Here is a 13,213-nt window from a genome sequence, read left to right on the forward strand (position 1 = left end):
CAGTGCACCTCAGAGCTTTTGGTAGGTCTTGGTTTGGTAAGCTATCCATCTAAAAGGAGGAAGTTAAATCCAGAAGAGACTCAACTCTTGTTGCCTAGCAGCAGCACAAGTTGCAGATACTAATATGGGTTAAAAATGTAATGCACTGCAGTAGCTATACGGCAGTGAGAGACAAGCCGTGCTCAAAATTCAAGTATTTACTCAAGCAACGGAAAGTGTCAGTGGCCTTTACATACGATAACAGTCGCCATGGTTCTGTTGACATATGGTAAATATTTAAACTAATGACTGTTGTGTGGCTCTGACTTTCATAAAATGGGTTGGCTTTTCGGTCAGGTTTGACTTGTCCTTTTCATTTGCAGGGAAGAACTGGGATCTCACTGCCGCCCTCAGTGACTTTGAACAGCTGCGACAGGTGCATGCTGGGAACCTGTCGTACTCTTTTGCTGAGGAGAGGACGTACCCAGCCCCGGAGAAGGAGATGGCCAGGGTGGGGCGGCCCCTTCTGCACCGTCAAGAGGAGGTGCTGCAAGGTGAGAACAGTGGTAAGTGTAAAATAATATTTTGGGCATAATGTCACTTACTCACAACCACTTATCTGTTGTCCTCTTGTTCTCCTCATTGTGATAAACTAGAACCCTCTTTTTGTTTTGTTAATTCACTTTTTGTTTTTGACAATTCTCAAGTCAGCCTTCCTTGTGTACTTTCCCCTTGTCCAATTTCTCTTTCCCACCCCTTCCCACAATTAACCTAAACTCCTCTCTTTTTTGTGATACCTCCCTCTGCAGCCACAGAGAAGCGTCTATCGAGAGGCATCTCCCATGCCAGCTCTACCATCGTGTCCCTGGCACGGTCACACATCTCCAGTACTGGCAACTGTAGTAGTGAGCCCCTTCTGGACACGCCTTTGTGCACATTCCAGCTGCCCGACCTCACTGTGTACCGGGACGACTTCCGCGGCTTCATCGAGAGGGACCTCATTGAGCAATCTATGATGGTGGCCCTAGAGCACGCCGGTGAGTTTAACTGCACAGGTCCCACTGCTGCCACCAATTACAAATAAATTTACTTTATTCACTTCTGAGGCAATCTTGTTAATTGTGTTGTGTAGATGACCGTCTACACCGTAGTTTCTCAGTACTACACGTGCGTTCTGAATTGTTTTTAGTGTGAGTGAAACCGCGAGTGACTGTTCTGTTTACGTTAAGGCCGACTCAATTGGTGGACACGGGTGGGACCTAACTGTCAGAGTCTATTGCCATTGGCTACGAGTGGGGACGGAAACTGCCTGTTGCATGCAGCGTCATTGGGTGAGTGTCATAGCCTTTCAAACAAGATCCAAATCTAACGTGTTAGGTCATACTCTCCTATGTCAATCAATGATGAGAGCTTCATTGTTAGTTGAAAGTAAGCCCTTGTATAATTGTGATACACATTATAGCTAAGCGGCAGTGTCCTGCTGGAGAGGCTTAGCCCAGAGCAATTAATTAGGACCCAATTGAGGTTTAAGCATTGTATGCAAAATGCCTTGTAATCCATCCTTAGAAATTGGGCTTTATTTGTGATAAGGCCCATAATGGCAGTTTAGGCTAATTAAGAACAGAACTCCCATGTCAAGCAACTTGCCTTTTGCCTTGAGTAAGGTTTGGATGTAACCACTGGTTTTCCTTTCTTTGAGATGGTGGTGTTTATACTATGTGTCTGTACGGCCTTGCAGGTATGTGGGGCTTTCATGACCGCGACCTGATGCTGCGGAAGTCTCTATATGCACTGATGGACCACGGCCAGGAGAGGGAGTCGCTGAGACGCAGGTGGAGGTGGCAGCAGACCATGCAGAATAAAGAGGTGGGGAATTCACTAGGATGGATCCATGTGAAACTTAGTCCAAGGGATTGTTTACAGTCCAAACTTCCATTTCAGTGTATTGAAGTGTGTGTGTCCACAGTCTGGTCTGGTGTACACAGAGGAGGAGTGGCAGAAGGAGTGGAATGAGCTGCTAAAACTGGCCTCCAGTGAACCTAGGATACACTATGGCAGCAATGGGTAAGACCTGTCTTGGACATCTCTCACACGCATTATTTATGTTAAGTATGTATACTATTATATTAAGTTTGAGGCATACCACATGAAGTTACGGCCCTTCATGAGCCTCTGTTTTGGAACGAAGACTTAAGCTCGTGAGAGGAAAATGTTAGATAGTGGCTACCTATGTCACTTCCTGGGTGTTTCCTGATCTGACCCCGTTTGTTTCCTATGTGCAGGACGGAGTCATCAGAGGAGCCTGTGTACGAGAGTCTGGAGGAGTTCCATGTGTTCGTCCTGGCCCATGTCCTGAGGAGGCCCATAGTAGTGGTGGCAGACACCATGCTCAGGGACTCTGGAGGAGAGGGTAGGAAGATATATTTTGATATTACCAATTGGCTGCCTTACATCAAAAGCTGTGCTTTATGAACTTTAGTGTTGTAGTAGATTGTGATGTTTTATGCTAAACGGTATTCTCCTTCCCTTACCAGCTTTTGCCCCCATCCCATTCGGAGGGATCTATCTGCCTCTGGAGGTGCCAGCTGCCAAGTGCCATCGCTCGCCCTTAGTACTGGCGTACGACCAGGCCCACTTCTCTGCCCTCGTCTCCATGGAGCAGAAGGGCGGATCCAAAGAGCAAGGTAATGTTACGCATCCATCATCAGCCTACTACAACGCGCCAACACGTCTCGTAGTGAAGTGGGTCACTTGAATAGACTACACCTCACCAAAGTGGAAATTAGAGGAACTGCACATCAATCATAGTCCCAAAATTGACTAACGTGTAAAAAATATATATATTATTTTTGGACGTCAATGTTTTTCTAAAATGAAAAAGTCTGAGATTAGGTCTACCTGTGACATCTCTGATGTTTCCTTTGAAATATTTGAAGGTTCGGTTTTGAATTCAAGTAATTCCCTTGACTGACAGTGTTTGTTCCTAAAATAATACTCACTTGACGTTCCAACTGAAGAGTAGCATTCTGATCTCACATCAGTCAAACACTGACGCTAAAGTTGGCTAGCTTGCTAGCTACTTCCAGACACAAATGAGAGAACACCTTCCTCTGACCATTTTACTCACCCTAGAAGAGCTGGTTATACTGTTCTCTTATCTAGAAGGGTTTGTGACTAAATGTCATACTGGCAACAACTGGCTAAATGTATTTTTATTTTTACAGAAACATGTCAACTGGGTGTATGTCATTTGTAAATTCATCAATTATTCTGCATTCTGGGACTCTTAAACCAGAGTACTAATTGGAGTAGATTGCCAGTGTTTATGAATTTACCCCATGACCAACATCAAAGTACGCCTCCAAGACACGAATCTTGTCTTTTCAGTTGTATTTTCTGAATGAGGCATAGGAAAACCCGAGGTGAAATTGGGTCCCCCTTACAGTCCCTCTTTAATTAGTACTTTGCATCAGTTGAATGACAATTGCTGGATGAAAGAATGCCTTTAATTTTACTTTGATCATTTTTGCTCCCTCTCCCCCCACAGTTGTGATCCCTCTCACTGACTCAGAACACAAAATGCTGCCTGTACACTTTGCAGTGGACCCTGGGAAGGACTGGGAATGGGGCAAGGATGACACAGACAATGTCATGTTGGCAAGGTATGACTTGAATCATTACACTTCGAATTGGTTCTGCATTACCCCCTCCAAAAACACACAGTCACTATGTCCTCATAGGACCTAGTGTCTGTGGGTAGGTAGGGATTGACCCCTGCACCAGATTAGAGAAATGCTTGTCAGTGAGAGTGAGATTAGGACTAAATGCCTTCTATGATTGGAACAAGGGGAATACAGAAATAGCCTGAAATAAAAATAGCTGGATATTTATTCCATTGGATTAAGATTTGCTGTTTCAACTGGAATTGTGAACAAGAATAACTTAAATGGAATTAATACAGTGCCTTCAGAAAGTATTCACTCCCCTTGATTTTCCCCCACATTTTGTAGTTAGTCTGAATTTAAAATGGATTGAATTGAGGTTTTGTCTCTGGCCTACACACAATACCCCATAATGTCAAAGAGGAATGATTTTTTCAGACATTTTTACTAATTAATGAAAAGCTGAAATTGAGCCAGTAAGTATTGAGCCAATAAGTATTCAATCCCTTTGTTATGGTAAGCCTAAATAAGTTCAGGAGTAAAAATGTGCAAAAGTCACAAGTTGCAATAATAATGTTTATATGATTTTTGAATGACTACCTCATCCCAGTACCCCACACATACAATTATCTGTAAGGTCTCTAAGTCGAGCAGTGAATTTCAAACACAGATTCAACCACAAAGATCAGGGAGGTTTTCCAATGCCTCGCAAAGAAAGCACCTTATGGTAGATACATTTTTTAAAATTAAAATAAGTAGACATTGAATACCCCTTTGAGCATGGTGATGCTATTAATTACCCTTCGGACGGTGTATCAATACACCCAGTGACTAAGATACACGCGGCCTTCCTAACTCTGTTGCCGGAGAAGAAGTAAACCGCTCAGGGATTTCACTATGAGGCCAATGGTGACTTTAAAACAGTTAAAGTTCAATGGCTGTGATAGAACTTCGGACAGTAGTGATAGAACTCCACATTAGTGCTGAGCGATTGGTGCTTTTGAGGTCGTTTTGGTTTGATTATTAAAAAATAATCATGTTTTTCAGTTTCGGTTATTTGGGTTGAATGCTGTAACACAGAATAAAACAATGAATGAGTCCCATGATGGTAGTGACTGTCCATTACTGCTTAATTTATTAACCATAATTTATTCACATTACTTTCAAAATTTCAGTTGTGCATATTACATTTGTTTTATGGCATTATTGCATTCCAAGTCCTCATCTTTGTAGAGCTGCTACCTAAGTGGTCAGACAAAAATAAAATTTTAAAGTTCTCCAAAGTAAATAAGGCATACTTTTATGACTGCTTTTTACTGTATTTTCAGGTAGAGATGACTAGCAAAGCAATTGCTGCTTTCTATGTCCCCTCACAATCAAGCATTCTTGTCTCTTCTGTAGCAGGCATAAAAGAAACGCAGACCGACAAGTAGATGTGCAATGGTTTATGGTCATTGTAATCAATTTAGAGGCGAAAGCAACTCCCCTATTTAGGCGAGGTGCTGGCTAAGGGAATAGAACACTTGAACAATGAAAGGAGAGCCCCAGACTCTAGGAGCTCAAATGCAATAATTTAATAACCTAAAATCCAACATTTCGACAGACAAGCGGTCTTGATCAGGGTGTAATGACAAACACTGCGGGGTGACTAGTTTATTTAGTGTCAAAGAACACACAGGTGTGTTATTTACCACATTTTAAGCACCAAAATATTTGTCTGCTGGAAACTTCAGCTCACTACTACATCGCACAGTTCTGGCTGGATCGGATTTATCTCTAGAGAAACTGCAATGTGTGCGTTGGGCTCACAGGGGGATGAAAAAATGTATTTCAAATAATTGAACCAACATTGGTCAATTAGTTATTTCAAAAAAATATTTAAATAACTTTCATACAATTTCTCAGCACTACTCCCCTATACTAAACTAAATGGCAGAGTGAAAAGAAGGATGCCTGTACAGAATAAAAATATAGAATAAAATATCCCAAAACATGCATGCTGTTTGCAGTAAGGCACTAAAATAAAACTGCGAAGAAAATAACTTTGTCTTGAATTCGAAGCACTATGTTTGGGGCGACTCATCACAACACATCACTGAGTACCACGTCATATTTTCAAGCATGGTGGTGGCTGCATCCTGTTATGGGTATGCTTGTCATTGGCAAGGACTATTGAGTTTTTTAGGATAAAAAATAAAGGGAATCGAGCTAAGCACAGGCAAAATCCTAGAGGGAAACCTGCTTCAGTTTGCTTTCCAACAGACACTGGGAGACAAATTCACCTTTTAGCAGGACAATAACCTAAAACACAAGGCCAAATATACACTGGAGTTACTTACCAAGATTACATTGAATGTTCCTGAGTGGCCTGGTTACAGTTTTGACTTAAATAGGCTTGAATATATATGGCAAGTCTTGAAAAGGGCTGTCTATCAATGATCAACAACCAATTTGACAGAGTTTGAAGAATACAATAATCTATTATTGAACAATCCAGGTGTGCAAGGCTCTTAGAGACCTACCCAGAAAGACTCATGGATGTAATCGCTGCCAAGGATAATTCTAACATGTCCTGACTCGGGTGTGAATACTTATTTCTGTATTTCATTTTCAATAAATTAGCAAACATTTCTAAAAACTTGTGGTATACCGTTATGAGGTATTGTGTGTAGATGGGTGAGATTATTTAATCCATTTTGAATTCAGGCTGAAACACAACAAAATGTGGAATAAGTCAAAGGGTATGAATACTTTCTGAAGTTTGTCTGAAAATGGATTATAGAAACATTATGGGGTCGTTAGTATTTCAGCTCTGCACAATTATGCATTCATGTTGGCTACATATCTGACACGGTATACTATTTCTGCATTATGAAAGGTTACATAGTTTCAGCTGAGCCGTTTGGGGCTCAAGACTTGAACAGATGCCATGCCATTAGCCTAGTTTGAATAACCGACATGTTACCAGACATCACTTGTGTAGGCTAGTTCTTATTTTCCTTTCTCTAAATGATGCATGTAATATTCTGGGAAGCAGCCTTTTTCTCTAAATGTTTCACCCAACATGGTGTTACTGTTAGGGGCATGACGAGGCGATTTCACCCCCCCCTGTTTGAACTTTGACCTGTGTCTTCCTCCCTCAGTGTGACCCTGTCCCTGGAGGCAAAGCTCCAGCTGCTACACAGCTACATGACGGTCACCTGGCTGCCCCTGCCCTGTGAGGTATCTTTTGTGTTCTCATTCACTAACAGAGAATCCTAACTCTTAACACATTTCCCTCAGTCATGCGTTGATGTCAATCGGATCATTTTGTAACAATGGCATACCTGAACCCCCCCCAATAGTTTCTGAATGTGAAGCTTAGATCATATGCTACCTACCTGGTTACGTTTTTAGCATGTTGTAATGGATGATTAAATTGAAAACAGATTTGAAAGCTATTAAATGTAGACAAGCTATTTACAGTGTTACATAACTGTGTGGGTTTCTGTTATTATGTGGGTTGTAATTTTCTGTTTTGATCTAGACTGTAGTCATTTCCCTTTGCTTCACAAATCCCATGTGAAAACAAACCACGCATAAAATGACGTCACACTAAATGGTTTGAGTGGCCTTTTTGTGCATTCCAATCTAATGCCGGGGAGTTAGAAAGGAATCTCAACCTCATGGCAATTTCACCGTTAACCTCTAGTGAGAAGTAGCAATAGAAGGATCGCTGTTGAAGATCTGTGAGGTTTTCTAGACCTTTCCAATAAAAATTAGGATGTTGGAGTTACCTTTAGCTCTTCGGTTGTCATGGTTATGGGGCTTGGCAGAGAGGACCGTTTTTATAGCTGTCCATTGTGTAAACTAGAGTGACGTCTTCATTGTAGGTCACACCCTCCAATTATTGCGTACATTTTCCAATAGAATTTATAGAAATGGAAAAGAAGCTTTCTGAACTGAGTCATCTGTACCTCTCACTCCTGCTCTTAATCTCTCTGTTGCTCTCTGTGTCACTCACACCTGCTCCCTGTTTCTTTTTTAAAATTAAATTTCTCTTCCCTATAATTCATCATCGGTGTATCTGTTCTTTCAGCAGGCACCTTTGGCCCAGCCCGAGTCCCCCACCGCCTCTGCAGGAGAGGACACCCGCACCCCCCCCGACTCAGGAGAATCCGACAAGGAGTCTGTCAGCAGCAGCTCCAACGGCAACGGTGATGCAATGACATCAGCAGGGGCGGCCAGCGCAGGTGGAGGTGTGTCGACCAAGAACAGCTCCTCCTCCTCCAGCTCGTCCAGTAACAGCTCGGCAACGTTGACGACTGGTACGGGGGCAAAGGAGAAGACCAAGAAGGAGAAAGACAAAGACAAGAAGAGGGCTGACTCTGTGGCCAACAAGCTGGGCAGCTTCGGCAAGAGCCTGGGCAGCAAGCTGAAAAAGAACGTGGGCGGGCTGATGACGGGGAAGAATGCAGGAGGAGGAGCCAAGCAGGAGGGCACAGAGAAGAAGAAAAATTCACTGAGGGGGCGGAAAGGCAGCAAGGACAGCTCGCCTTCGGCCCACGCCTCCGAGGACTCTGGGAAGGGCTCGCCGTCGTCGGGCAGTGAGCGTCAGAATGGCACGGGTGGCGGAAGCAGAGAGTGTGACCCATATAAGTACAGTGCCGACGTGAAGGCGAGCCTGGGCATCCTGCGGGCGGCCATGCAGGGCGAGAGGAAGTTCATCTTTGCTGGCCTGCTCACCACCAGCAACCGCCAGCCCTTCCAGGAGGAGATGATCCAGCGCTACCTGTCTGACGCTGAGGAGCGCTTCCGGGTAGAGCAGGAGCAGCAGCGGAGAGAGGCAGAGCGGAAAGGAAGCACCAACGGTATGCAGCAGCCCAAGAAGGAGGTAACGATGGGTACAGAGGTGGGCTACCGCAATTATGAACCGAAAGAAGAGCCGGCTGAGAGCTCACCGCCCACATTCAACCACCTCAAGTCGTCTTCGTTCAGCCCCTCGCTCTACTCTGGCGTGGTGCCCATCCCCCGGCCAACCTTCATGGATCAGCCGCCCTCCCCGGCCCCCGTCCCTCTTACTCAGCACCCACACATGCATGGCTACATGGAGACGCGGCGCCAGCTTGCAGGTGGCTCCCCAGCCTCGTCTTATCCCGGTCTGCCTTCCTACGCCACCCTCCCCCGCCACTGCCCCATAGCGCAGGGCCCCCTCACCCCCAGTACCACCCCCCACAGGCACCGGTACCCCTTAGCCCCTTTCGCCTCATCCCCTCTTCTTTTGCACCCTCGTACCTCCCCGAGCACGACCCTCCAGACTACCCCACCTCAGAGCCTGTAGGCGGGGGCTACACTAACGGATTCCGGGAAGTGCGCTCTGGCCTGGATGTTCCTCGCAGCGGGCCTCTCCCGGTCAGGCACTACTCCCTGGGCAGCGCAGGAGGCCTGTCCAGCCTCCAGTCCAGCCGCTGCCGGACGCCCAGCTGCAACTACTACGGACACCCTGAGACGGGCAACTACTGCTCTTGCTGCTACCGAGAGGAGCTGAAGAGGAGGGAAACGGAGCCGGCCATCCACAGGTTCTGAACGGACGGACAGACTGACCAGAACTGGCTTTGTGGCCACCAACCACAAGGGATCTGATGGATGAGGTGTCCTGCTATAGGACGATACAGAGCCTGGCCCTCTCATCGCATCACTTCCTTCTCTAAAGGCAACACTGTGTGTGGAGAGCGTACTGGACAGGATCGGTACAGTGACTGGAGAGAAGGTGGCTGGCGGCTGCTGCGGCGGCGGGCGTTAGACAATAGGACTGTGCACTTCTCTTACATTTGCTGTGGCTCTTATGCAGGCTGTGTGTGTGTGTGTGTGTGAGTGAGAACTTCAGGCTCTCCTCCGCTTTGTCCCCTTGTCACCTCGCAACTGTCTCCTCCTGGTGGAGAGAATGTATATGGCAGGCGATACACGCACATCCTTACATCCACACACACACACACACACACACACACACACACACACACACACACACACAAACTAACACTGCACAAGCACAACCTGAAACTTCTTGATTATCACTCCTCTATATGTGGAGACGCCCTGTAAATTGGTGGTATTTTAAAATACGAATCAGCCCTTCGATGTCTTGTTAGTCTTTTCAACCAGAGGGTTAGAGATTTATGCAGACGGACTAGCCTAGGGCATTACTGATACCGGGTGCTCATGTATGACTTGGGAATGAACGGAGCTCTTTCCTGATGAGTAGCTGGGTTTCTTTTCTCTTGTAATGCAAATTGAAACTACAGTATTATGTTACAGTGGTGGCTGTTCTGTGTGTTGCATTGGTGCTGCTAACGTTCCAGAATGCAACAGACCCCTTCTATACAAGTTAATCTCAAATATAAACAGGCAAACAGATAGCCCTATCCACCCTTAAGATGCCTTTTATGGCCAAGTAACCATCCAATCTAAATTCACCATTGTGTCCAAACCATATTGTGTCTAGATGTCAGTCATGTACATTTTAAAACTTATACCATTTTTAGATGTCTCCCAGTATCAATTATAGAACAAACATGGCATAGTACTGTGGTAGATATTCCAAATGACTAATATACAGTATTTAATAAGATTGCTAGAATCTTACTGTTCCTGACTTGTTTTCGTCATTTTATATCCATGAAAATGAGGCATTTCAATAATATGCTGGTACATTTAGGGTCATCCAACACTACTAAACCGGCATTCAAAACACAAACTCCCCTCGCAATTTCAGCTCGACCTCAAGGTAATCAGTATATACTAAACTGGTAAACGTTCACATTTTGGTTGAAAATTACACTGTCCATTGTAACATTGTCCACTTACATTGTAACTGTCACTTAGTCTCTGCTTCTCTTGTGGCTGAGAAAGGTAACAGGTATTTTCTGGAATCTCGTCCATAGGGCTGTGTTACTTTGGTCTAAATATTCATGTAACTTTTCGTGAAAACCTACTTATGGCAAACTCCAAATTCCTGACATGGACACCCCATTGATACGATTCAAAACAAGTTGGATTGTTTAACCCAACTCCCCTTCAAGTCCTATTGAGGGCATTGTGTTGATTCCAAACAAGTGACTGACCCCTGTCGCTTAACCTCTTTCTGCACAAATTCAAGCACTTTCCTAATGTCTGTAGACATTTTGTTACCGTTTTGAAGGTATCTGACTGTTATGTTGTCCTTAGGTCATGTCAGAACTGTAGACACTGCCACCTTTACTTGCGGGAGGGCAGATGCATGGGCTAGAACCCCTTCTCTAAGGATTCAGTTACCATGGGTACAGCTTTTTGGTGCCAGTGTTGTGGTTTAACTCTATTTCCTTGTTGCCTTTTTCAGTCTCTTGTCCTTGTGGCATTACAGTCTTGTTTGTATGTTTTACAAAATGTGCATCAGGTGTACACTATTTGTTTTTGCTGCAGTTTCTCTTCTGGAATTTTTGTACCCTACTCAGTGTAAAGCCCCTGTTTTAATTGTTTTCATTTTGCATCCAGACATGGAGTCATTGTTCATAGTTCATAAAGCGATTTAGAGATCAAATGTTTAAAAAATATATATATAAATAATAATTCTGGAGATTGGAACATATCACATTTTTTAGATATCGTCTTGGTCTCATGTTACTCTCAATTATTTGCAGATTAGGAATTGATTGTTTTTCTCATCACCAATGTATTAACACTTTCTCACCCAAGCCGTGTTATTACCAATGAGCCATGTAGACTCATGAGGAAGACCAATCTTCCTGACTTGATAAACAGCCGTTCAGTCTTTTCACTTGAAGCACAATGGTGTGAGAATATCTGTATGCAATTCACTGCCTTGCCCAATGGATGGCGCTCTTGTATTTGTGTTCACTGTTCCTGGAAGTTTCCATGCCCTGCTTAACCAAAAATACAAAAGAGAACAATTTTCAAGGGTACTAAGATTTGAGTTAATTTCCAAAAATACAATTTGCCAAGGGTATGAGGGACTGTATGAAGTAATGTTTGTCTTTTGAGAGAGAGTTCAAACATGCGGCTCAAAATAGTCAGCCTTCAAGGGATGCTCCATGACTTCGAGGTGGCATGTTCTTCTTGAATTGGAACCAACCATTCCCCACAATACCATTATGCTATATCCAAAACAATATTTCTCTGTGTGTGTGTGTGCTTACGCTGTATGAAACCTTTTTGCAACAAAAAAATTGCAGCTCATAAGGCACAAACAAGAGGTCATCTTTAATGGAAAGATGGATAACTAAGAAATGGGTGTGTGTGTGCTTTCTCCTCTCAATGTAATAATATTAGCTTACATCAACTCAATTTGTTTTAAAGAATTGGATGGCTTACAGACAACATCTTGAACATTTCACTTATAGACTGCAAACATTTTTGTATTTAAAAAAAACAAATGACAGCGAGGTTGTATATGTTGGAAGTTATTTTTGTAAACCCAAAGTTTTACAATGTTTTTAAAGATAATCTATATTGACGGATGCTAAAATGAGTGGAATATAAGCTTGTAATAGCCTGGGTTTATGGAGGAGTCAGTATTCACCAGAATGGACAGTTTGGCTGTCAAGGTTGATCACAAAAGAGCCTCCTAAACTCAAAGGTTTCTCATTAGCAAACTAGTATCCTCATTGCTGACCTGACGATATGATTTGAGAATATATATTTATAGTAAGATTGTTTTTTTCAGAAGTTTCCTTTTGGAATGTTTAGTTGACTAACTTGTGTCAAGCAGACTGGCTTTTATTTGTTTGTTTGTATTTGAATTTTACATGTGTATTTTTTTCCCACTACCAATCCATGCAATGCTAACACATTACGGTAATGATTCAATACTTGATTGTTGGTGTTTTCAACCTATGCTCTTGCTGCAATCCCTCTCTAGGAATTAGATGGCTTAGAATTTGTTTTACAAAGTAACTGACCCATTATTTTTTTATTGTCCATTTTGTACATTTTCTCTCATTTCTATGGGACAAAATAGTCATCAGCAACATTAACATGGGATACTGTAGTTGCATGGGACTGGAACTGTTGCATGTAAATTACTATCCATTTAACCAAATTTGTGCATTATTTTGAGCTGATTTGGGCTGTCCTGTTTAAAAAAAAAAAAAAAAATCTCTTTTTTTCATGTTTGGAGAGGCTGTGACAGTGCAATCTGGATGGAAAGAACATCTGATTTATTTTTATTTTTTTTGCACTGTTTGAATAAACTCTCATTTGTATTTCAACAACATGGTGGCAATCCAAATGTTTTTCTCCGTTTCTGACTGTTTTTGGGGGGGTTACAAATGTATGGTAGGTATTCCAGAGATGTATTGAAAAGGGATTGTCTGGTTTTCAATGTACTCATTGGATATACAATGTTGGATGAAGGGTGAGAATTGGTATTATCTTGATCTAAGGATGATGTAATTGTGACACCATTGATTTGAAATCTCTCGTGTCCAGACTACTTAAACATAAATGGTACCGTAGTCCAGTACATTTATCGACCATCTGACCAAATGACACCAGATTTTAGTTCTGGGTTAACTGCGATTTACATTAATTCTAACAAT

General features: G+C 43.0%; 1 protein-coding gene across 1 annotated transcript in view; it reads left to right on the forward strand.

The window, feature by feature from the left end:
- Window positions 1-12,883, forward strand: part of LOC112222985 (OTU domain-containing protein 7B) — a 28,908-nt gene extending 16,025 nt beyond the window's left edge. The window contains 11 exon segments of the mRNA XM_024385867.2: window positions 363-545; window positions 789-1,016; window positions 1,209-1,310; window positions 1,718-1,845; window positions 1,946-2,043; window positions 2,262-2,389; window positions 2,514-2,663; window positions 3,527-3,641; window positions 6,785-6,863; window positions 7,720-8,821; window positions 8,824-12,883. Of these exon segments, the coding sequence (XP_024241635.2) occupies window positions 363-545; window positions 789-1,016; window positions 1,209-1,310; window positions 1,718-1,845; window positions 1,946-2,043; window positions 2,262-2,389; window positions 2,514-2,663; window positions 3,527-3,641; window positions 6,785-6,863; window positions 7,720-8,821; window positions 8,824-9,206 (2,696 nt within the window). The 3' untranslated portion in view covers window positions 9,207-12,883.
- Window positions 12,884-13,213: the final 330 nt, after the last annotated feature.

Source organism: Oncorhynchus tshawytscha, linkage group LG23, assembly GCF_018296145.1.
Source record: "Oncorhynchus tshawytscha isolate Ot180627B linkage group LG23, Otsh_v2.0, whole genome shotgun sequence".
Classification (NCBI taxonomy): domain Eukaryota; kingdom Metazoa; phylum Chordata; class Actinopteri; order Salmoniformes; family Salmonidae; genus Oncorhynchus; species Oncorhynchus tshawytscha.